At 36.1% G+C, this 26,118-nt stretch overlaps 1 protein-coding gene across 6 annotated transcripts in view; it reads right to left on the bottom strand.

Moving 5' to 3' along the window:
* The window catches only part of MED23 (mediator complex subunit 23), a 40,420-nt gene that overhangs the window by 2,290 nt on the left and 12,012 nt on the right, over positions 1–26,118 (bottom strand). For 4 of the 6 annotated variants that reach the window (XM_030022572.2, XM_030022574.2, XM_030022573.2 and 1 more), the window contains 17 exons: positions 20,221–20,421; positions 18,776–18,919; positions 17,107–17,252; positions 16,312–16,557; positions 15,993–16,135; positions 15,258–15,432; positions 13,423–13,586; positions 12,153–12,277; positions 11,450–11,655; positions 10,355–10,535; positions 9,220–9,390; positions 7,750–7,966; positions 6,716–6,952; positions 5,120–5,285; positions 4,096–4,168; positions 2,799–3,013; positions 1,831–1,951 (listed from right to left, as the gene is read on the bottom strand). In XM_030022572.2, coding sequence (XP_029878432.1) covers positions 1,831–1,951; positions 2,799–3,013; positions 4,096–4,168; positions 5,120–5,285; positions 6,716–6,952; positions 7,750–7,966; positions 9,220–9,390; positions 10,355–10,535; positions 11,450–11,655; positions 12,153–12,277; positions 13,423–13,586; positions 15,258–15,432; positions 15,993–16,135; positions 16,312–16,557; positions 17,107–17,252; positions 18,776–18,919; positions 20,221–20,421 — 2,931 coding nt within the window. Of the gene's footprint in view, positions 1–1,830; positions 1,952–2,798; positions 3,014–4,095; positions 4,169–5,119; positions 5,286–6,690; positions 6,953–7,749; positions 7,967–9,219; positions 9,391–10,354; positions 10,536–11,449; positions 11,656–12,152; positions 12,278–13,422; positions 13,587–15,257; positions 15,433–15,992; positions 16,136–16,311; positions 16,558–17,106; positions 17,253–18,775; positions 18,920–20,220; positions 20,422–26,118 lie in introns of those variants that run through there. The other 2 variants (XM_041125281.1, XM_041125282.1) reach the window with 2 other exon arrangements.

Raw genomic sequence — 26,118 nt, 5'->3', positions numbered from 1 at the left:
GCTACATAATCAGTGCTTAAACATCATTGACTGCAATATGGTTTGAGTAAGTGCCTACAAAATTTGCAAAAGTAGACCTTAGTAAATAACTAGGAAAAGTTTAGCACAAGATTTGAGTCTTCTGGAGAGAAGATATTACAGTTTATTGCATTCAGCTTGTATATAGACTCCAGCAAGGTCTTTAGCAAATGCATACAGTGCATTTTAATGGTTCAAGCATTCTCTACAAAGAGTTTACAACTACAGTGTTTCAATATACTTATTAAGGAAGTGCTGTGTGCAGACATATGTGTGCCTAGGACCATTTAAAGATGGCAATGTGAAACCTGAACTTTGTGCTTGGTCATTTAAGTCTTATGATAGTTGCTGCATACTCTGAGGGTAGCAACTCCTCACGATTTCCTCACACTGAAATCAACTCTTTGCAAAGAAAAAGGAGTGGTATGGGAATGTTAAAAGCATGGGAAGATGACAGCTTTTTAACTTTTCTTATATTTTTGGTTCAATACAGAGAATGCAGGCACAGAGAAAATTTTCTTCCTGACAGAAGAAGGAAGAAACCAGTCAAAGCAATACTTACTAGCAATTTATAGCATTATACCAAAATCTATAAAATGATACTGCTCCATGCCTAAACAGTACTTTCTGTTGCTCTTCAGTACTTTTACTTAAGCACTGCTTTATGGAGTTACTTCTATTGTAGCTTTAAGACCGAAAAAAAAAAAAAAAGAAAAAAAAAAAGCATTCCTAAAGAATTATATATGTAGGTTTTGTTCCATAATTCCAAAGTATACTTAAAAAGAACCAGAACAGGCCGTAACTCAGGGGTAAAACTGAAGGAAATATGTAAACAAATATACAGAAACACTGCCATATGATTATTTAACTACCTGATACAGTTTCTTACAGTATCCTGTGTTCATGATATATCCAAAAACATGGGAACAAAAGTTACAAAACTCTTCTCCCACTGTGTATGCATCCCTACAGTTTTTGACTTCTTCACAGGACAATGTATGCAAACTAAGTATTTTAGAAAGAACTGGGGGCGGGGGGTTAGGGTGGGGAGAGTTGCAGCTCAGGAACTAATGGGGACCTAAGAAGGTTAAGAGTGAAGTCCCCAGCACAGACATTGGTAACTGGGGATGAAAAAGTAATGAGTAGTGGTAGCGGACCTGTATGTTATGTTGGTCAGACTCTACAGGGAGACAAGATGCAGACTTGACATAGAGACTTAGTGTATATATACTGACAGCACAGATATTTAAAGACTTTGGATTCCCAAATTAAGCTCTTATTTCTAAAAGGGTCTCTGCTACCTGCCGTTTTTCAGCTCATTTGCCTACTGGTCAGCTCCATCTCTTTCCCCCTCCCCTACCCTTATCCACATTGAGATGAAGGTAAGAAACAGGTTGTGCTCCTCCATCCTCACAATTCAGCTCTTGCACGCTTCCTTCCCCTGCATAGAAGCTTTTAAAACAGGCAGCAAATCTGATGCATATTTTGCATGCAGCTTGAAAGCCAAAGAAAGCATGTATTGCTTGTTATTTTGGAGGTTGTATTTCTTTCTTTGGTTTTGGGTTTTGTTTGTTTGTTTGTTTGTTTAAAAAAAATAAAAAGAGCTAAGTGTTTTATCCTGAACCAAGCTGACAGTTAACTGGGTAGCTGAATACCAACTCAGCAATTCAGATCTTTGAAAATACTATTTAATTTGTATAGAATTTAATTCTGAATGTTTCCCAAAGATCTCTATCAGATTCTGCTTTGTAATATAATAGCAAAGCTACAATAATATATACTGTATAAATTAGACCAAGAGCTACACTTTACCTCTATCATGCATCGTGTCCTCTCTTGCTGGAACCGTTGTAGAAAAGGACCAACAAGATGGTAAACGTAGAGTAACTGGAACTCTGTTTTCACTATGGGTATCAATACTTCTGTGAGGAACCTGTAGTATTTCAAGACACTACTTCAACCGGATTTTTTTTTTCCTTCTTTCCCCTACCCCAAATTCTAGCCAAAACATCACATTCTCTCTCACAGATTGGGGCCTTCATTTCAGAAAATACAGTAGCTCTGCAAATATTAGTTATTTCAAATATTAGTTATTCCAGTGAAGTGCTAGAACACTTCCAGCTATTATTACTGGACTAGAACAGGCAACGATTCTAAGCTCAGCAGAAAGCTACACTGTCCTCTGACGTTTTAACACTAGCCTTAAATCAAGGTTCAGGTTTAACTGAGAGGAATACATCATACCACCTTCATTTTTGTTCAATATTTTAAGACTTAGTAAGTGAAGTCTGTTAATTCTCTCATTAACATGGCACTCAGGAAAGTCTAATCAATTTTGTAATGCAGTGGTATTTTTTACTTGCTTTAATGATTAAGTGGACCACTACCACATCCTTCAGTTAGCAAAGCATCTCAACATGCAGTAGAGGGTACTTGCTAGAATTAAGTATACATTTACTGATTACAGTTGATGCTTTAGGAATATGCTACAGTCAATGGTTGAACAAAAATGTAAATGAATAAAAGCATGAAAGCTAACCAAGATAAAAAAAGTCTCATTAAAGGCAGCCACAATCTAGACAAAAGACCTGAAGCTTACAGATAACAAGCGTCATGTCACCGGAAGAGGGAGCTGGAAAAAAAGTTGTGATCTATCTGGCGAGTTTTGGAGCTCCCCTGGATGTATTTGCTGGTGTAAGTGCTACAGGTACAGCTTTGTTATTTAAAATATGCATGGAATTTAAAAGACAAATTAAATCATCAAATATCTTTACACCTACTTAGGAATGAGAGAAAGCTGTCCAATGCTAGAATGATGCCAGACAGCATGTGCCAAAGCCAAAGTGTAGCTACAACTCATCTCGGAATAAGACTGGTGACATGCTGTGAAATCAAACAGCTGGAATGGGTAACCAACCCACTCTGTCTCTGATGTCAAGCTGGGACTGTTGATAACGCTTACAATGCGATCATGGAGAACAATCCAGTATGGCTCCTAGAAAAGACAAAAAAGTCAGGATTGCTTCTGAAAAGAACACCATGTAAGACAATGCTTCCTCAACTCTTTCTACTATTATTGCATTTCTAAAAAGGTTTTGACTACATAGTAGTTTACAACCCTGTCTGACAAACATGACAGTTAAGCAGCACAATACAGAAAGCGTCCATGTTAGTGGATATGGCATGCTCGAGGGTGTGGCGTTGTCAAGACGTATTTCATGAATTTAATTATTTAGTCAGCTAATACAAAGGTCTCCAGAGAAGCAGAGCAGAAGCAAAAAGCCTTAATGGAAGGAGACTGAGAGTTTTCTGAGTTTTCTGGCACAAACAGACCAAAAATCCAAGAAGGAAACAGGAAACAAAAACCAGTAGAAAAGTCAAAGAATATAGATGAAGATGCAAGGAGAGGGAACAGGAAGCATAAGAAGCTTTATAAAAATAATAAGGATTAAATCCATGTTGGCTTTCTTCCAAGAAAAGGAACCATTTTGTGGGGAAAAGAAGTGAAAGGAAAGGCTATCTGTTGCACATACAAGAAACAGGTAAGCAAGATCAAAATTATTCAGGCAGTCCTGGTCAGGTTACAAGAGTCATATTCAGAAGATCAAGTTTCTACCGATACACAAACTCTAATACTGCATACATTTGCTTTTGCAGTTGTAGGCATATGTCACTTATATGGTTTAAGAGATACAGGATATGCAAGTGCAAGCTTTAATAGAAAATTAGATTTGCATCAGAATCCTTACAGACCTTCTTATTTCATAGTTCCAGTTCTCAATTATTACTACACATGTGACATTTAACTATGTTTTTATATAGGAGTGATTTACTTCTTTTCACCCTAGCCTCAAAACATAAAAGAAAGACAGAAAACCTGGTCATTTTTTCCATGCTGGAGGAGCAGATGTTTCTCAAACATACAAGTAGCCTTCTGAATAGCTCTCTGTGGAATCTACAGATGTTGGCTATCACACTGCAAACTGCAGAAGCTTTCACAACATACTCTAGAAAGATGATAAACCTTACATGGAAGAAGAGATTTTTTTTATTTAAAAATACAAGATATTGACTCACTGGTAAGGCTGTGATAATTAGTCCAATCGCATTCATCCAAGCTGTGATATTCTCTCTTGGCACCAGGGGCTGACTAGAAACAGAGAAAAAGAAAACTGAAGCTCTGAAATTCACAATTGCAATTTGAGCTTCTGGTGCACCTAAAGACAAGGTATACTTAGGCAAAGAATACTTCTCAAGTTGAGAGAACTACACACATACAGGTATTTAGAAGAGCCAACAGACAGTATGAATGCCATTGTGATGCTGCTTGCAAAACTTCCTTCAGGCATGATTTTGTGTTAGTAGCTTCAAAGGCTGTTATCACACTGTTCTTCCTAACAAATAGGTTTTATTGACTCTTCCATGTGCCCCAAACAGAGCTAACAACAATACATTACTAAGCTGAATGAGGCTGAAAACAAATCATTTCAGTTTGTCATTGCTCCAAGATGACATGTGAATCGCTGCAAGAATACTAGGTCCTTTCTTTCACTTCTGTTCTTTTCACAGTGGCTGAGCAAGAAACAGCTATGGGTCAAACTTAATGCATCATGACAAAAGGCTAGACTTGGCATACCACTTGTTTCAAAGTACCTCTGATTTTACATTAGCATCAGGAGGATTCAGTCCTGACAATGCTTCCTGCCCCTTTCTTTGTGTTCAAAGATCCTGTGATATTAACTGATAAAATGTCCTCCTCCCAGCACAGCTAAAAGAACTCCAGACTTTTTCCAGCCTCTCTGCCACTGAACCCACTGGATAAGTTCTTTGCCTGTGTGGGGTCATCCTTCTGCCTTTTAAGGGGATCATGCTGAATCAACTGTTCCTGAAGCACACACAATCCACTACAGCACAGAAATATAACACACATAACACTGCGTGATCCCTATAGCCTTGTTTGTCCTCCAAAAATACTTTATCTATAAAACTTCAAGTATTTATAATTAATTAAAAAATTATAAAAACCTAAGAAAATGAGTACCACAGACTACCTTAGCAATCTCTAATTATTGTAGAAAACAGTTTCAGAGAGCTAACGTACCTCTTCAGCACAACATTCAGTAGCGCATTGCCCACATCCTTCCCCGGAACAGCCAGAGCCATGAGCTCAACACAGGTAACATGGAGGGCATGGGCAGCTGGGTTAGGGAACTCGTTGAATCTCCAGTCACAATTTGGAAATGGACCGGGTGATTTGCCTGCCATAGGTGACAGTGATTAAGGAAAAAAAAGCTGCCCCAACACAGACTAGTGTAAGCAGCACACTGCTTAAAAATATATATACACACCACACATACTAATTTGAATTGAATTGAAAGATAAGTTACTGAGAACAAATAAAACAATGGCATTTCACAAAAATAAGACATATGGACAAAAGTATGAATATAAGGCCATGACGCTCAATCACTGAAGGACTGCATGAATACATAGCTATAAACACACTACACACACAAGGTCACACAGAGGATAAATTTCCCCGATTAAGAGGTAGAACAAACCAACACCAACCATCTCATTTACCATCTGCTTCCAAGACAAGAAAATGAAAATAACAAGAATTTTCTACTCTGCATAATCTGAAACCATTAATTTGGTTCAGTATATGATCTTCTAGCGGATTTCTAGGGTGACAGTTTATGCAAAATGAGCACCTGCTTAGTCTCTGAAAATATTCTACTTTCCCAACCAAGACTAACTCATCTGAGCTACATATAGAAAAGATCTCCGAACACACTGTTAACATTTGCATAAAAGAAGGGTTTTATATAATTTTAGCTTCCTTTAGAGAGACCTAATAAACTTCTTTCAAGTTACACATAAAAGAAAGGCAAGTTTGGGAAGAGGAATAAAGGAGGCACATAACATCCGGAAAATTGGTCAACTTCCATAAAGGTGACCCAGAAAGCCGACCCAGAATACCCAGGGAGATTCCACTAGCGCTGTTCTCTAAAAACATAGCTGCATGGGTTCACCAGCTATTTCCATAGAAATTTAAATCAGCTGTAGTCATAACTGTAAAAACTAATAAAAGGCAGCAATTAAGAAAATGTAGGTTTGTGTTAAAAATATAACTTCCAGTTTTTCCCTTCTAAAAACCAAGATTCTCAGCAGTTGCTAACAGCACATATACCGATCTTCAACTAGACACAGCTAGTTATATACTATCTTAAATCTGGCAGTGCTTACAATATGTTATTTTTAGTAATACTGATAATGGCATTAGAAAAAAGTAACCTCATTTTCTACACTTTTTTTAAAATACTCATGCTTTGTATCAAGCTGATTTTATGTGGCAATTAGAATTCCATTCAGAATGCATAAATATGAGTATTTGTATTTATAAGTGATGCATTAAACAGTGAAGTATTTATACAAAGACTGTACTTTTTTTTCACCATATTCTTCAAGATGTTTTTACTAGGGCAGCACAGTCCCTGTGTGGAATAATAATTAAAAAAAAAAAAAAAGTACATTGAAGTAATCTAATATGAATTTAGACTGATATATGCAGCTAAATAAAGACTCCAAGCTTTATTTCGTATCAGGATAGACAGAAATTGAACTTTATATTTTGATGAAGTGAAGCTCTAAGACATTGGCACAGCCTACTTAATGCAAACTTTAAGAAGGATATTGTCTACTAGTCTTCCGATGAGCTTGCAATAGTAAGTGTCATCAGGAAACCATGGATTTTCTTCTCGGGCATTCATAGCACATTTGAGATAAGTGTCACTTAGACACCAGCCTAGTGGGCGATTATCTTTGAGAGAGCCAATTATGGCATGAACAAGTTTTCTCTTGAGGTTTGTGCGCTCTCTGAGATGCCCCTCATAATAGTGAAGAGTGTTGTACAGGTAAGTCACTGGACGGTCTGCCAAGAAGAAAAGGAAAACAACAAAACCCAGAAATAACTCCTAGCATCACTATTATGTTTATGGTGGCAAACAGGAAATTAAAATCAAGACCTCTACAAGACTAAGCTGTATGTATTTAAAAACAGCACATATGGAATTGATTGACATTCTTTATTTCACTATGCTCTACAACACTGATTTGCCTTTGTCTTGTACATACACTTTAACATGTGTGCAGAAGGGTAGAAATCGAGCAAAGAAAATCACTATTACTAACAGTTCATATATTAATGATAATACTAATATATTTGTAAGTAAAGTGTCTAGATCATCTCTTCATATAAAAGGTATTAAATAGAAAGAATCCAGGTATGAAGTCACAGTAAAGAAAGAATATTGTAAATTGTCTGGGCATAACATAGCAATGACATCTATACAAAAACTTATTATAAAAGTGCTGTTAAAAAAGTGTTAAAAAAAAAAAATCAGGTTAAGTTATTTGAATCTTAAACAAGGATAGATGGAGGAACTGCATTGTTAGGTCCAAGCAGTTACTACTAGAAGGGAACAAAAGGGAAAGGTGTGAAGGAAACATGAATTAGCAAGAGCTACCTGAATAAAAGCAAGTTCACTGTTAGTAGGCTGAAGTTCACTAAATAGGGATTGTACCTCTCTGTGGAAATGTACACAGGACTTACAGAATAGGGATGGATTAAAACACTGCTGTGTTAGTAGATGAAAATTATGAACGAAGGAGACGAAGGAGAATAGAATGATTGCAACAGGAATAAAACTGTATTCACAGACAACTTACCATGGAATTTGTATAAACCTCCCAGATGATCCAATAAAGTTTCTAGTGATTTGGACACTGGAAGTAATTCCAGAAATCTATGGATTACAATGTCAAACACTGGCAGAAAGCGCAGGCATACATTTCCAAAATAAATTGGTAGGTACTGGGGTTGGATCTGAACTGGGGGATTGACTTGTTCTGCCAAGCCTTCAAAATACAGCTTTTCAGGATATTTCTGGAGGGAAAGAAATCCAACAAAATCAAAAGCTCTTTCCTTAAAAGCAGTCCATTAAATATTCAGCATCTACATTGCTTTAAAAAGACACTTCATAGCCCTCATTATCAGATATGAATGCAGTGAGATGATTTCACTGTAAAGCTTACTGAAGAAAATTCAACTCTGAGTGAAATTATTTACTTATTAGACTAGTAGATAACAACTTCTTCAGAAAAAACAAAACAAAACAAAGTTTCACCACCATTCTAAATGGGCATAAGAGAACATTAAGCATCCCAAGGCTGCTAAAAGCAGCTAGCACTTATGTGTCCCTTGTCAAGTATTTTAAGAGAAAACCTAGGGAAAATCAGCACTACTGAAAGTTTCTGCATCATATACTGAATCAGAACACTAGAAATAATATGCATGTAATAACTCCCTGGGAAAGAACCGGAGTGTACTCAAATACCAGGTGAGTACAGCTGAAGGTTGAGCTTATAGTGTTTTACCTGTGACTGAAATGTCTACATTGCAGATTGGGTCTAGTATCTGTGCAGCCATGTCAGAGCACATCCTAGGCTAATACAATTTGCTTCCCTGCTACCCTTATGCTTTTAGGCACTGTTAAAAGACACTGTATGGCTAAAGCAGAGTGCTAATACAGACCAAATAGCTTCTGGATCAGAACTAGGTTGTATGTGTTTAGCTACATGAGAGTTTGCTTGTATCTATTTAATCTCAGTGTTGATTTATCATTTGACAGAACACTCCATTGGTACATCCTTTTCTAGCCAGCAGAAGCCACTATGTTTACAGCAGCATTAAAATCTCAGCAATTCTTTTCCCTAACATATCAGGATATCATGTTCTTGCCACAGAGGAGATGGAAGAAGCTTTAATAATTAGGAGAAAGCATATTGTTATAGTCATAGAACACCAGAAGGAAATACCTTCTCTCTGATGCACAAAAACTGTTCTAAATGAATTTCAGTAAAACCAAGATTTTAAAATGATGGGATTTAGATGAGCAGGAATGAATCTCCAACCAACTCTTCAGCTGCTTCTATCTTTGAATATCACTGCATTATAATTTTAACATTATTACATAAATATAGTGATTAATTTTTCTTATACTAGTCCAAATAAATTACTTATTTAGTAACTCCAAAAATTGACAGCGCTGTCCTGTCATTTACAGGACAAAAGACTCTCTGGCTGATAACTACTCCACAGAAAGTATTACAATAAAAGAATTTTATTAGCTTTGATACCTTGTGATAACTCATATGCTTAGTATGCCAGTCATTCTGCAGCCAGTGCTCCGGAGAATTCTCCTTCACAAAATCACTCACTCTGTTTCTGAAATCATTAGGCTTGAGTAAGAGTAACTGAATTATGAAGTAACAGACTTGAGCTTCATTTCCTTCATGACTACGCATAGCCTTAAACAAAATGGATCAGAAAACATGGAATTACAGTTGACACTGCTGTCTGCTTTATAACCCCTAAACATTGGCTAGCAGATTTGGCTGCACATTAGGTACATCTGCACACAAATTCACACTGAGCACATCGTCTTTCAACTCTATTTTTTCAAGTGAAGACATAGAACAGAGGCAGGTTCAATCACCTCCTGTGAAAAGTATGCATCGCATTTTTTATTCCATTGGCAGAAAGCCTTACAAACTCCCCAGTGACAGCATGTTCTCCAAGAATTCTAGCTCTCTTTTAGCTGTCAGTTCTCTTATTGAAAATAACCAAGTGATGATAATGAAGTTAAGATTGCTTCAAACTTCTGGCCGCTCTGACATGTTTGGACTTCAGTTTGAAAACCAAACTAAAATCCAAACAACCAGCTTTACATTAAGATGAGATTTTAAAATATAAGTAAAGGATAATTACTGAAGGAAAATTTAATTCTCTCTAGGTGAGTTCTTCTTTATTTTGTAGGATAACCTGGAAAGACAGAGAATGCCATTTCTCTCTAACTTTTCTGATGAAACAGGTTGAATTCTAAGCAAAGAAAGCATACTCTAATGGGTACAAGATTTTTCATTTGCTTCTGAATCATGGCATGCCACACCCCTTCTACCTTTTCAGGCTGCAGAAATAACTGCATAGCTCTGAGATCAGAGACCCAAAGCACTAATAACAACATTTAATAATACCAATTCAATGGTTGCCATTAAATAACCAAGAAAAGCTTCCCCTGAAGGTTCAGAGAACTATAAGAATCTGAGTTTTACATTGCTTACAGAAGTAATCTATTATTTTACTTGATTATTGGGTTCGCAAATAGTCGCTATTTAAAACCAATGCATTTTTAAAAAGATTGCTCCTACAAAAGTGACTCAGAAAGCAGACTGTGTGAAGAACTGGTGCCTTATCTTTTAAGGCAATACTTACCAAACACAGTATCAACCTATCCAGTGTTACAATGTTGTATTTCCACACCATGTCATTGAGAATCTCAATACACTTATTGAGCTGCTGACCTCCTGCAGAGGTAGAGAATTCATACACCAGGAAATCTGCAAATGTCCTGACATGTGCCACCAGAGCTCTGGCCCCAATTCTTTCTAACACTCTAGCAGGAAAGAAGAAAAGAAAAAAAACAACAAGCAATTGTTATGTTCTTAATACATTTTTAACTGGTCTATTTTATAAGAGTTAGTAGGTTTTAATACAATTGTCTTTATTAAATGAACTGAAGAAAACCCCAAAGCAAAGCAAAAAAAGCCTTAGAGCAACGGATTTCCAAAGTCTGGATACGAATCAGAAGAAATGCTTGAAGTTCACCAATTCTTATGTATAGTATTCTGCCCTGAATCCACGCCTGCCTTACGCATTTTTAGTTATACAACTTTTAGGACAATCTTCTGCAACTCAACTTTATCTTCCTGCAGGATGCGTTTTAATATAACCATAACATTAAAATACTGGTATTTCCTCATTGCACAGAAGAGTACCAAATGCTATCATAAATATTAATTGTTTCAACAGATCTAACAAGGACTGAAAAGAAAGAATTTATTTTTCACAGCTAGAGCTGATGCTGTTACTACTGAGAACAAGTAAAAAAACTGTAGGACTACTACAAAAAATTTTCATCTGAATCCAACATTTGCTTTTTGAAAAAAATATTTGGCCTTTATTCATGTATAAAGGCAAAGTAAATAAATGCTTTATATTTCCTGTTTACTATTTCAGATTGCCTGAAACACTGCCATTACAAGTAAACTGCTTAATCCACACACCTCACATCCTTGTCTCCTACCAGGAAGAATATGCATTGCAGACCACTGTGTGGTGTAACCAATCTTAAACACTGCACAATTATTATGATATGCTTGCTAATACCTCGCTCCACTGCTTTTTTCCATGCTCTGCATGCTCTGAATTAATAAAGTACAAATCAAGCTGTTAATGCACAAGGCCTATGTCCTCAGAACTGAGAATGCTACTGTAATAACTTTGAAGTAGCACATCTTTTAAGCTCACCTGTAGCCAATTTGATTAATGTGATCAGTTTCTAACAACATCTTCCATAGGAGACAAAGGAAAAGTGGGGGTGAACCTTGCATAGAAAAGTGTGTGATTATATCATTCTCATTGGTCATAGACTTCCACTTTCGGTATTCTTCTTCCACATTCTTCTTCAAGTTAAAACGGCTTTCCTGAGGTACATTATTCTGCTTGAAGAACACCTGAAATAAAGTAGGCTTTGCTGTGAATGAGAGCCTAGAATAAAACATCTGAACAGGCAAACTTTTGCCTGACTTAGCACCTTATGAGCTCCTACTTCCTTGTACAACACAAACCTACTAGGTAGGATTGTTGCTTCACCCTGACACCACAGTGACTGTTTTGTCACTAACAAAGCTACATGACAAATTGCCACAAGAAAAAAGGCTTCAACTTTTTTTTCCTTTTTTTTTTTTTCTTTAAATTTTTTAAAAGATCTGATTTACCTTCCACTAGAAGTATCAGTTGGCCAAACTTGGCCTTAGAATACTCTAGGAGAAGCTAATGCATTTCTGAAGAAATAGCAACGTTACAATCATGCTGCATTCTTTAGGGACTTGAGATTAATGTAGTCTGGAGAGGGGAAGAATCTCACCAACTAGCAAAAGGCAAAGGATCTTGTTAAGTGACTAAATTCTCTGTATTTCCAATTAGAAAATCATCAGTTTGAAACTATTACCTGCAGAGGAGCTGGAAAACAGCTTAGTGTATGTGATGCCCAGTTATGTGGAGTAAAACTCATGATAGTCTGCAATATATCCTTGCACCAAGTTCCCTGAATTGAATCAGAGCCTGTGAAAAAGTCTAGAAAATGGATTGATGATATTAGAATCTCACACAAAAAAACATTTCTTATTGGTATTCCTTTTGCAGTCACATGCATCAAGGCTTTGCTAGTTCAACGGGGCTTCCTTTTTGGCCAACTTCTCCCATCCTTTTTCTCTGAATCTTATTTACTCTATAGAACAAGCTGGATATTATTTTTTTTATGCTATTAACAATAACAAAATTATTCTTAGGTTTTGAGCTAGAAATAAAGCAATCATGATTTTAAGATTTTATACTTAATTTCCTGTAATGAAGGTAAGACAAGCTTTTGCTGATAACCTGATTAGACTTAAAAAAAAAATTCCTGAGGAAGATAATGATGATGAAATTGCCAGATGCCATTTTATATTTCTTTAAAAAGGCTGCTCAGCAGTACCTTTCCCAATTAAGCTGTAGAAATAAAACACAAGCCTCATCCCCCCAAACCCAGTGTTGATTTAACATTAAAGGTTGAGCAAAGGTTAAAAAATAAACTAACACAAAGAAGCCCTTTCTCTTTCTAATCACCTCTACCAGTTTTTGTAAAATCAGTTGTTCTAACTCTGCTTCGACTCTGCAGACTAGAACCATAAAAAAAGGAAATAGAGAAGACATCTCCCTTGTCAAAACTAACAAAAACCTGACCCATGTCATTGCACATTGTTAAAACAAAACACACAATAAAAGCTTCCCCCCTCTCCCTTCCCCAAGAAAGCAAACCCAAACCACACACTACTTTTTCTTAAAGGTAAGCTGTAGCGGGGGTGGCTTTCACATGAGCAACATACTTGCCATGAACATTCCATGTTTTTTTTTTAAATGGCATGTATCCGTAATCAATCCAAACATTTAAATTTAAAATAATGAAATTGAAAATAAGAGTAAAAAATAACTAGTCACGCTGTATCTCTGCATAAAAATAAACTTTTAAACAATGTCTGATTTCACTACTGCTTTAATAATAGCTTTTTGCCTAAAAACAAGAAGTTAGAAATTAAAATCAGACTTTGTTTCAAAACCAGAAGTGTATGGGGTATGTTTTATGACTGGGTCATTTCAAAGATACTCTATTAAACAGTATTTTAGCAAAATGGCTTGACTACAGCTTTCACTTAGATGTTATCTCACAGTACTGCTATTACCTGTCACATGTGTTGCCCTTGCTAGAGTTAAGATCAAAGCCCTGTTGAGTTCTTCTGATTCTGCTGAAAGAACTGTTTTGGGATCACTGAGGAATCGTGTAAACTGTGGTTGGACTTCCGAGCTGCCCAAAGCTGTGATTAGTCTTAGAGCAGTACTCTCAACACTGAAAGAAGGAAACAGTCCAGTTAGCAAATAATGCTTATACTGCAGCTTCTAAGATTCCCAAAATACCTATTTTTCCTCCATTTTCTGCTTCAGATAATACAAAAACTTTTATTTTGAAAGTGATCTTAACCTTTTGGAAAAGTTTGCTTTTCCCACTTTTAAATAGTTGATAACAATTCTATTAAAGTACTTTATTTTCAAATAAAGCTCTCAAAAGTTGATTTAGTGAAAATTCCAGGAAAAAGAGCCGCAAGTATCTTCAATTTAGAGCCCCCCCAACTTTGGTTATCTTTTGAACGTTTTCGTCTGAAAAAGGATACACAGATAAATAAATATATGCAAAAACAGAATAAAAAGGCATGCATAATGCATGGGAAGTTTCAAAGCTAACTATCACCTTAAAGCAGACAGCACTAAATTGTCCTTATTAAAGAAATTAGGAAGTACTGCTTTTGATTAAAAGCACTTTATTTTCCAGTGCTCTAGTTGGAAGCACTTCTCACACCAGGTAGTTTGAAGTAATTTAAAAGGCTTTTTTATAACACTGTGTCTTTGAAATGCCAAAGCCATAGGTTAGTTTACTCCAATCTAGTTGCATGCAGTGCTTATCAAAAGTGACTGATTAACATCCACATTTCACAGACTAAGATGACAAAACAAGATTTAGGTGAATAAAAAGAGCAAGACTTTTAAGGAGAAACTTGTCTTTACTTGTTCTCTTTATTCTTGATAAAGGATAAGCAACTGAGCAATTTGAATTTGGACTAAGAAATTACTGTGTAACTAGACTTCCTTGATATGAACTGATAATAATGAGGTTGCTCTGTCACCCTGACGTACCCCCACAAGAACTATTCTACTCTAAGAGTGAATGGACACTCTTTTCCCCAACTTTTCTGCAACAAACCCCAGATTCTACATACAAACTGAATCTCATACCCTTCAACTTTGTTAACAGTAAGTTAAACTCAAAGCTTTTCCCTAGCATTATCTGCATATCAACTCTAGAGCTTCTTTAACCAGCTCTTCCATCTTTCTTGTATCTAAATTAGCCATTGTTTTATGCATGGTTTATGCTGATATAAGACATACACTATACGATGGAAGCGACACTTTTTTCTCCACTCAGGTTCACATAAAGTCACCATAGCCTTGCGCCAACTCCTTTACAGCTGCAGGATGAATCAGATTATTTCTCTGATCTGACTGAAAATTAACATCACTAAAGAATTAAGTGGAACCAACTTAACTCTTGTAATGGAGTTAAACATCTGCTACAGGAGTAAGCAAGCACAGTCTCACTGGCAGATAAGCCAATCACTGTAACTAAAAGTAGCAGGCATTGCCCTTTATCTCCAGTGCAAGAAGCTCAACAGTTTTCCGACGCTTCCTGACATGACAGTTCTGGTGCGCGTTCCCGTGTTTTGAGCCATGACACTGCTGCCACATCTGTGCAAGACGCTGCCTCGTGCAACTCTGCAGAGTACTACTACTAATAACTAAATCTATTTTTGAAACATGACCTGCTGAGATACCACAAAACAATTCAGCCACAGAACTAAGACTGGGAAGTACTTATGTCCCATTTAAACATAGTTCTCACACAGCTTTCAACTTATGATGAAGGAGGAATATGAGATTACAGTTAAATATGGTAACCATCACTCACCACAGATGAAGCTGGTTCTGATTAGTCTGCGGCACAGCAGCCAAGGAATGAAGATGGCTGAGCAGCTGGACTCTGTAATGAGGCTGGATGTGATGCATCCGATAGCTAAACATTTCTAGCAGAGTGTGCAAGATTCCCCATGCATGAGATTTGAACACTGTTGGCAGGAGCTGACCTTATGAAAAAGATTTTGTAAAGTAAGTTTTCCAAGTGATTGCACTTCAAAATACAACTACAGAGTACACTGTGGATAGACAGTTATATTAGGCTGCAAGTCAGATATTTGATTTGAAAACTGTATTATCTCCAAAGAGTGCGTGTGCAAGCACTGTCTGAAGATGCTGTGAAAGTGTAGAACTCAATAACCTTTTGAATGAACATATACAGCAGACATGCAAATTATTTTAACAAGTGCAATTAAGTATCATTTGCATCTAATTAAGTAACTTTGCTTACGATTTTCCGTTAAGCATATTTTTGCACAACGCAGTGTAACTAGGAAGGTCCTGACCATACAAGTGATGGCATAAAGGGAGAGCAGTACACTCATCTGAAATTTAATGCAGCACTAGGATAACCATTACAATTTCCTTTATATTAAAATAATTTATACATGTATTCAACATGCTGCATCATTAGATTTTCATTTTTTACTACGGTCTCTAGTTTCCATTAAAAGAAAATGCTGCTGAACAAAAGGAAGGGGGGAAAGAAAAAAAAGGTTTTCTTTCTTACTGATAAAGCCTTTGATGCCCAAGGACTCTATTTCCATATAAACCAACAGGCGACTATAGGTTTCCACAAGAGCAGGAGCCAAGGCCACACTAGATTTTGCATGAGCCAACTTAATTACCCTTGTAGCTATGCTATGAATCAGACTGAAGGAAAGACAGAAAGTATTTTTCAATCAAAAACAAGGACTTGAAAGTTAAGAAATTTATTAAGTAAACAAACAGATCTACACATGACATGCACAGACATAGGAAAGCTTTCCTGATGATAATTAGTTACACACAGATTTACAGGTTAAAAAAATGCTAGCTGCATACTGTACCTCATTTTGGCATGAACTGTGAGTGAGTCCAAGAGGTTCATTGGCAATGGGGTAATAGACCCTGATGCCATGCAGTTAGTCCCTGGAAGAGGTATCCTCATGTTGCCATTTCCATAAATAGTCTCTACTAGCACACCCATTGGCAAAGTGAAACACTCTGAATTGGTTGAATAAGCATTGCACAACAAGGCAATCTTGTAGTCATTCATCTGTAAGCTTTTATTTCTTAAACTCTGTTGCAAAAACCTGTGTGCCAAAGAGATTAAACATTAAGTAGAAAGAAACAAGCCGCATACACATGCATTCCAGGATTACACCCACAATAACCCCAGTAAAAAATCCATTGCAAAATAGAAAAAGTGAAATATTTATTAATTGCACCACATCAAAACGACTACATCTTATGCTGCAGTTTCACTGTGTTACAATTTTCCTGTATCAGAAAAATACCTCAGGAAAAAATACTTTAAAAATCACCTTTCTGAACAAAACTTAACCCAATGTACTGCTTACGCACACTTTCCAAACCACAGCATAATAAAACAAAATAGTCAATTTTCTTTCAGATTCTCCATCAGTAAAAAAGATTTATTAATCTTAGATGTAATATATTATTTCTGTTAGCTGCATGATAACAGCATATTTTGACTTTGAGCTCTTTCTTAGTTCTGCTTCATTCCTTTGGTAACCCTTATACAGCATCCCATCACACAATACATTCTGAATACAGACTTGGAGCTTCCTATTCTCTTATGTCTAGACAAATCAAAACATAACAAACCCCCCAAAACTCACTCATGGTGAAGTTTAAGAGAATGAGGAATGGGAATCTGTAACTTGGAGTTGTCACTATGGGCCTTCCGATTCAGATGAATCCAAATACAGGTCATTGCAAAAGCATGAGTTGACTGGGGTTTGTTAATATCAGGTACGGGAATACACTAAAGAAAGAACACATGAATGTGACATATTGCATGTATTAATGTACAGAAAACCAACTCAGGCAGCCAGCATTCACAAGGTCAAGTTTTTCTTCTTCTGACTTGCAACATCAAACGCAACATTTTTAAAGAACAGATTCCACCCTCATCTGTATATGCAATTTTAAGTCAAGAGCTGTGGAAAAGACCTGGACCTCAGTAATTTTTTTTTTTTTTTTTTTTCAGAATAAACAAAAACCCAAACAAACAAATAATCTAAAACCTCAGCAAATGGAAGTTGATGCTTAGAGTATACAAATTCAAGACACATACAGTTACAAAGCATATACTTTTACTCTCAGCCTCACACTTCTACATTATTCAGAAATCAGTTATGGTATGCGCTTCCATAGTAGGTACTCAGTGGCTCACCAACCATTATACTTAAAGATTAATACACTTCCTACAAAAAGGAACAGATACACACCAAAATTCGAAAGGTTTTGGCTACAGACTCAGGTATATTAATGCCGTTGGAAAAGGCACCCTGGTTCTCTCCTTTTGCCAACATACGCATTTCTTTCCCTTTGGTACAGTTACTACTGGACAAGCACCACCGATAGCAAGCGCAAGGGAGACAGCAGCAATGCATAATCAAGGGGATAGTAAGACACATCCTCTTAAGAGCAACAGCCATAGAAAACATTTAAACTGCTTGTGAAATTGAATCCTCAGAAATGCCGTAGTCCCACAAACACTTTAAACAAGTGTAACTCAGAGCCCATCACTACAGTTAAAGTAAATAGTCCCGTCATTCTTCCCATATTTTGGGCTGACAAAAACAATTGCAAGCTCATGAAACAAATTGTACTGAAGAATTTCTGTGGGTCACATTAACTTAAGAGGGTGAAAAACTGCTACATATCAGTTTAGTACACCACACATTTGTGTTAACATATCTACTAGCCCAAAATAGAAGGCACTATGATAAGAGGAAGCAGTGAGGACTTCATGCTGACAAGGCTGTCACGATGGAAGTTTTAAGAACTTTGCGTAACTCCCCCTTCCTCAGGAACCTTCATTCTAGAGGAATGTACAGGGCATGACTAGGATTTGATTTGCTACCACAGAATCAATTTTAAGTAATCATTAATACAAAACAAATTTAAATTGTCATGTTCAGTTCTTCGCACCTGAAAGCATCTCTCAGTGTATTATTCTGTTACAGCCCAGATGTAACAACAAAATTCCACATTATTCCTTAATAGTATCCTCAGTACTTTAACAAAGTCCTCAAAACCTTAGTCAAAAGGAAGAGAAGAGTTAACAGAAGTCTTTCTCACCCCTAAAAACACTGCACAAACATGGTTGCTGGAAAAACATAGCGAGGAAATCCTGAAAATTTTCATTTAATTATGAAACATCTCTCTCCAACTATGCAGCACACTGCTGTAACAGTGACTCAAGAGTGACAGTAATATTGACATATGAAGGTCTCAAGCTGAATTAAAAATAAAACTTTTAATTTCAGAGAGAAGACTTACTTCCTTCTCAGGATACAGGAGGTCAAAAAGCTTCATAACTGGGAGGAAGTCAGCCAGTGCATTCTTCTGGATGCTGCCAGAGATGAACTGGAGTAGCACCCACATCAGATGGTCTCTTCCTTTAATGAGACCACGTCCTGCCAACTGTCAAAAACACTCAGTAACAGACAAATACTGCATGCAGAAGTAAAATCACTGCAAAGATTCCTATAAAAGTAGAAGGGAAGACTAAAACAGTTCCAGCAGAGATTACTAGGAGTTTTATAGCAGGACTTAGGCACAAATGTACATCATGCTTTCAGAAAGATGGCAAACAGTTACACTAGTTGTAACACAGAAACAGACTCTAGGAGGCCCACAATAATTAATGGTAAGATTTAAAATGTATTTAGCTCTTGAGGATCACTGTTTTGAAAAATTAGCAACTCTTAAATACTGGACTTAAATTGTCACCTTGTAGCCCTGTAGCCAAGTACAGGATTGCCATTGCTAGCAGCAGGCCACAGGTTTTATATTAACTCTATCTATAAAGCAAGTCTCTGAACCAGAACAACTTGGGCTTGCTTCATCTGGACCCATCTGGATTTGTTTTTTTATTATTTAACTTCTTTATCTGTAAAAGCAATTCTCTAATAACCAGTACTCTTAATGTCTACTCTTTTCTAGCTTGCTTTAGTTTTAGATTAGATTTGTGCAATCTGTTGCATAGTGCCTATTGTTTCAATGGTTCATTAACAGTAATTAAAGGAATGCAACCCTGGTAAAACTAATTTCAGGGATATCAAAGAGAACAGAGAACTAGAATCCATCACAAGTAAAACATAACATACATAGTAAATTTTGATGTAACATGGAACTGTGGACAAATGAAGATGGAGCAATGCGTAGTGCATGTTAGAAACTGTATCTAAATAGCCACAAGCTAAACCTATAGTGAGGAGAAAGAACACCCCCTTCCTACCATCGACACCATACTTTCTCTCGGCAAAGAGCTCAGGATGTTGCTGACTTACTGTAACCCATCCTCTCCTTTCTTATGGAGGACTGGCACCACCACCCTTAGAATTCAGAGAGGCATTGAGCACCAGAGAAAAGGGTAAATACTAGAAAGTGTACCAGTTTTAATGGAGTTATTATTAGGAAGTAAATTGGATGCAACAGCACAGTACTCGGATCTTCTGAATTATGCCACTTTATCTCCTTATTCTAGTTACTAGCACATTTTGAATCCAAATATAATGCAACATCCTAACTGAATACACTAGAAACAGACCTAGCTCACAGCAATGTAACTTGAATTTGACTGACTTCTACAGAGCACAACAATCAAAAATCTAATTCTTACACATAAGGTATTTCTTGCAGGGGTGAGTGACCTTTTTTTCTTTTCAACTTGTTTTGTTTTTAAAATCTCTTACCATGTGGGAGCGATACAAACAATTTACCTTTTGATGGAGTGAGAGGACCATATGAGGAAAACTTGCAAACTGAAAGAGCACAAAGAAAATGAGCTGGCTGGAGAGATGCTGCCACAGAAGCTGACTGGTTCCACCATCATCAAACTTCTCTTCAGTCTCAGACCGTTCCATGGCATACACCACCAGATCCACCAGCTGGTCCTCCAGCACAGGGCAGCGCTGCTTGTGCTGTAAGGCAGAGATCAGATACAGTATTCCAAAAGCCTTGCCATTAACTTCAGAACTTGTACAGTTGCAGTTACAGTACAGTATTTTGACAGAAGGCTGGGAAGCATGAAATGAAGTCTGAACTTAAGTTAAGGATAAGCCAGTGTATTAAAGCTGCACTATGTTACAGGTCACAATGATTTTTACATTTTATCACACATTACATAATTCCCTACCCAGTTCTAAAACACAGATCATCAATGCACAAATAACATCTGGAGTTTTTGTTTATGTTTTTTAATAAATTCACACAGAATGTTATTTCTCTGATCTTGCATTCATGGGAAACACAGTCCATTCTTTTAACGCTCTGGTGAGTGTTCTTTTGTTTGTTTTGGGTTTTTCTGTTGTTTGCTTTTTCTTTCTTCCTTCTTTTCTCCTTTAAGTCCATTTCAAAAGTAGGGATCACCATAAAGAAAAAGATATATCAATTATACCACCAAACCCAGAGGAAACATCTCAATACACAATATAGGTCTTTAATGACTATTCTCTTTTTCACTCTCATTTTAGGCTCACCTACAACCTACAACTAGCAGCAGAACTAACATCTGGTTAATACCTGTATAATTAGGTGCTGTTCTACTGACACAGCACCACCTAGTACAAGACAAGACCAAAGAGACTTGAAAATTAATCAAATAGAAGTGGTATATTTTACATACTGTGAATAGAACAGAAATTCCATATTATAGTGATGAGCTCTTTAGATGTTAGATTTAGACTGCCACAATCTCCACAGTGAGCTATGCAAACACAGAAATCATTTAAAATACACACCTTCCCTGATGACTTTTAATGATCAAGTAAGGAATGCATTATATATTCAAGATACGTATGTTAGTACAGATGTATGTAAAGCAGGCCTGATACCAGCGATTTGGAACTCGGATTATAGATCTTCAGTTTAAGACCATCAAGTATAATGTCACATATCACAAGTTCTTCAGCGCAACAACTTTTATTACCCTGCACTTGTATAGTTACACTCACACAAAGTACTATTACTAAGAACAAAAAGCTGTGTGGCATGTAACTCATTTCAGACAGTGCTAGCACTTTGGAAATAATCTAACCTCTGTTTCATTACAATCTCTATGCAGGAATGGTAATTTTTTTTTTTTGACACCAGGTGCCTGTAACATAATGCAGCCTTAAAGAAAACATTACTTTAATGACACAAAAGAAAAGGAACTGAGCTGCTCAAACACTAATCATGAAAATGCAGTATCCCTTTCTAGAGGCAAAAAGGTATACATAAAAAAGTTTTAAAAGATCACCCAAATACTCATAAAACATTTTAGGGATGCCTTAGATGAGTTCTTTGACTTACTAGCCAGGCAGCCTAAAAAAAACCCTTTTAAGTAATAAAGAAAGAAATATAAAAGGAAAGAGAGATGCTGAAAGGAGATGCTTGCTCTACCTTCATCGATGGTAGTCTTTTGCCATGAAAAAAAGAGATTCTCTTCAATTAAAAACAAAATGCAAGAATGGGAAAAGTTGACAAAATATAGTGAACAGCATCCCCTGCTACATGCTCTTCGCCAGCTCAAAACTGCAGAAAGCTACAATTCCAGCTGTGCTTTCCTGAAGCATGCTTAACACAATCCTCTAACTAAAACAGAAAGCATCGATTACAGTTTCACCTTCTCTTCCAGTACGCAATGCCATTATCACGGATCAACCACATTACAGGTTTACAGAGAGCAGTATTAACACCACCAGTTGAGAATACTTTGGGTTTTTTGTGGTTCGTTTTTTTTTTCCCCCTCCCAAAGCAACTAATTATGAAGCAGAGCAGGGTGCAACAGACAACACTACAGACTAGTTTATAATCCAGCATGCAAAACTACTATGTACAGGGCTTGAAATTTAATAGTTTGCTAAGCACTGGGTTAATGTCCAAAAGCCTAATCACGTTAGGCTACATTAATTTAGAATAAAGTTATTCAAAGAATACAACAGGAAAATATTACTGTTAAAAAGAAAGCCAGAATTTCCAGTAGGAATTTTCACTATTCTGAATAATTCTAAGATTGGGAAAAGTTTAGGAGCCAGGAAATTAAAAAAATAAATTCACTCTTTTATTCTGAAAATCATGCTTTTATTGCTTTAAGAAAGTTTTCAGTAAGAAATATAGCAGTACTTCACATTCAATCTTCATTAATTTAATTTTCTGGCATTTTTTTTCTGTATTTTCAGTGAACATATATTTTTGCACAGATTTTGTACCTATAGTTTTGGAGCACTCAGAAATAAAATACTATGCTGCATAAGAATTTGCAGGATTGAGGCCTTGTTTTATTAATTGCTCATAACTGAAAGAACACCTCAGTATATACTGAGACGAATAAAAATATAGGTGAGAGCTGATTCCCCTCACAAGTAAGTACGAATTCATGTTTTGGTATGGCTTAAAGAAAATAAAAACAAACAACAAAAAAACCCCAAACACTGTTTTGGATATTATATAGAAAAATATAGCATTCAAAACCACCATGCTTTTTTCCTAAAGAGAACATTATTCAAATTTTTGTAATCTGGTTATATAAATATGTATTCTCCGTTTTGCCCTGAAAATAATATTTAAAGATCTGACAAATACATAATCTCATTGAAGACATTATTAAACCATAAAGAAATACAGGGGGGGAAAAAAGCACTACCATGACAACTTGATACTAGAATTTCTTGAGACCAGCCCTCTAATGGACTAGTGGTACTTTTTTAAGTGGATCAAAGCTTCGTTTGGGTTTGGGTTTTTTTGGTTTTTTTTTTTTTTTTTTCAGTTGGCTGGGGGGTTTTTTGGGGGGCAGGTAGCGTTAAAAGTGTTCCCTAAAAGAAAAGTATTTTAAGAAGTCAGTAAGGCTAGCTGCAAGCTATTATAGTTCTTGAATATTTTAAGCAAACAACATTTGGCTCAAAAATATTTAATAAATGTCTGCACTTAATAAATGGATTCAGAAGACCAAACCACAGAGCCCAAGATCCCTGCAAGAGTAGTGTCTCCAGAAGTCCAATTCAAAATGTGTAAGTTAAATGCCTGAAGTAGTTAATACAAGACAGAACTATAGACTCCCTCTCACTTTTATTTTCCAAAACTGTATGCTATCAAGACACAAAACCTTAAAGCTTGTTGTTTATATTACGTCTGATTTTGTTTCTACTAAGTTTGGTGGGCATTCTCGTTTTCCTCATTAAAAAACTGAGTAGGTTTCAACACAGAAATTGCACTCAAGTGTTCTCAACACACACTCTTACTATCAGAAATATATAAAAAATAATCACACCCCTTGATTTAATTACTTTGTCACGTTAACACTAGTAACATTGGATAGGAAGTTCCCAGCATCAACCTACAATATTTTAAAAATAAAAGGGAAAGGAAAGTAAATTTTATAATATTGCATTATGTCATTCCTTTCACTTGATGATTCTGCTTACACAATGCATGGACAGACATGAAATAAACAACATCTTCCCCAAGCAAACTATCTTGGTTTGTAGCTAGGAGAGAGTAACTACACATTCACCTGAACAGAGAATGGCATAGATAATTTCCTATTCAAAGCTGTAGATCACCACAGCTGGTTTAAAAGGTGACCAGTCAAATATACTATTTGAAGAGCAAAATCATTAATACAACAGCTGCTTATTAAAAGTTTGTATAACATTACAGAAGCAAGACACCTGAAAATTACCTCCTCTTTCAAATATTCCCCAAACCAGAGAAATCAAAGCTTAACAAAATTTTTTGTGGTTTATAGGACTGTAATACAATCCTGACTGCAATTATGCAAGCAAAAATGGCATTTTATTCTTCACACAAGTTTGTACATACAGTGAAGGTAAAGATATAAACCGAAACGTTCAAAGTGACTTAATGTCCTTAAGACATTACTAAAGTTCGATTTTAAGAACCAACTGTAGGATCCCTAAACTGAACCTTAATTTGGCATCAGTGTATTAGGACACTTTGAACTGTTTATCATTTTCCAAAAAACGGATTGTTACATACCTCAACTAATTATTTAAAAGATAATTAAGTATGGGGAGCATCACCCCAGCTAACAGCAGAATATAAATTGACATAGAATCATAGAATCATTTAGGTTGGAAAAGACCCTTAAGGTCACTGAGTCCAACCATAAACCATGATAACATACATGATAAAGTACAATTTAAATCTCCACTTCCTATAGACCAGTTCAAACAGGTATACAAGAGAAGGTACTGTCCCACACAGAAGTACACAGTAGCAAAAAAAAAAAAAAAATCCCCAGATTCCAACAGAAGGAACATTTTGAAGTCCATATTATTACATTTGGACTTAAAGCAATATACTTGATAAAGGTATTAGAAAACCTCATCCCACAACAAAATCCACAGCAAAACTTAAAATCCTGAAAGGAACATATGAATCTATAAACATATCAAATTTTACCTTCATTTTTCTCTCTGCAAGGTTAACAGGACTGCTGGATTTGTACTTTTTTTACACAATTCAGAGATGGCTTGAGTGAACAGTTTTCTAATATAGATCTGCTTAGTTAAGATTGAACCAGAAAATTTCATTGTTCATCTTCAAGAATATTTGAGAACTAGGACAAATTTGGCTGAACCATACCTAGTTTGTGATGCCAAAAGATTCAAATGAAGGCTCCAATCCTGCAACTGGATCTGTGTAAATAGTTGACAGGGCATACAAGCAGCTTCACATAAATAATTAATGATCATAAATAAATAATGATCATTGCTTTGAGGTGTTTCTGTATTTATTTTGAAACAAACTTGGCACTATTTGCATTTCTAAGTGTCTTCTATTATACTGACCATTCATTTCTGCAGGTTAGTTCAGTTCTAATAATAAAATACAAAATTATCAGCCATTTTACTGAAAGCATCGATATAGTTATACAACTTCTGAAAAGCATGCTACTATTTCTTGTCAGGTGGCTACATTAAGAAATTCAGCTATAACATGAAGTTAATTTGTACCTAAAAGTGAGTAAAATTTTAATGTTTTCCACAGTTTTAAACAAAAGCACATTCATGTTTAAATGGAACATTATTTCCTGTTCTACACCACTACACCAGCCTACTCTATATTTGTAATTTTAACTCACAAATTTTCAATAGCCCAAACATCTTTATGCTGGTGTAATATTAGTAGCACAGCTATAGTTCATGTTCTGTCAGCATTTCCTTTATAAGCTACCTTCTTCAAGTTTGTTCCTTGGCCATAAAAATTCACGCCAGGTTGAAACTTTGTGTAGGAATTCCTATACTAGTGAACAAATTTTAAGAAGTATAGTTCAATATATTTCATTACTTCATTTAAATTTTCTTTGATTACTTTTAGAGGACAGTAAAGTAGGAGTTAAAACCAGCATTTTTAACTTCAATGGTTTTTGAACTGAAGGCACAGACTATCCATAGTTAGAAGAATAAAATGGGTTCAGTATGTTTTTTTTGTCTAGATCTTGTATTATTTACCAGCTACAAGATGCACAGAGGAATAGTTTGATTTATTAACTGAATGTAGACACAGAAATAGACACAGAATACAAATACTACTCATTTCAACACTAAACCTAGCAGCTCATTTCCAAGGTTTAACATTTCGGCTGCTTCAAGTCTCCGATACAGAAGATTGTC

Source organism: Aquila chrysaetos, chromosome 8, assembly GCF_900496995.4.
Source record: "Aquila chrysaetos chrysaetos chromosome 8, bAquChr1.4, whole genome shotgun sequence".
NCBI classification, from domain to species: Eukaryota; Metazoa; Chordata; class Aves; order Accipitriformes; family Accipitridae; genus Aquila; species Aquila chrysaetos.
This window is presented reverse-complemented; position numbering and strand designations above follow the sequence as displayed.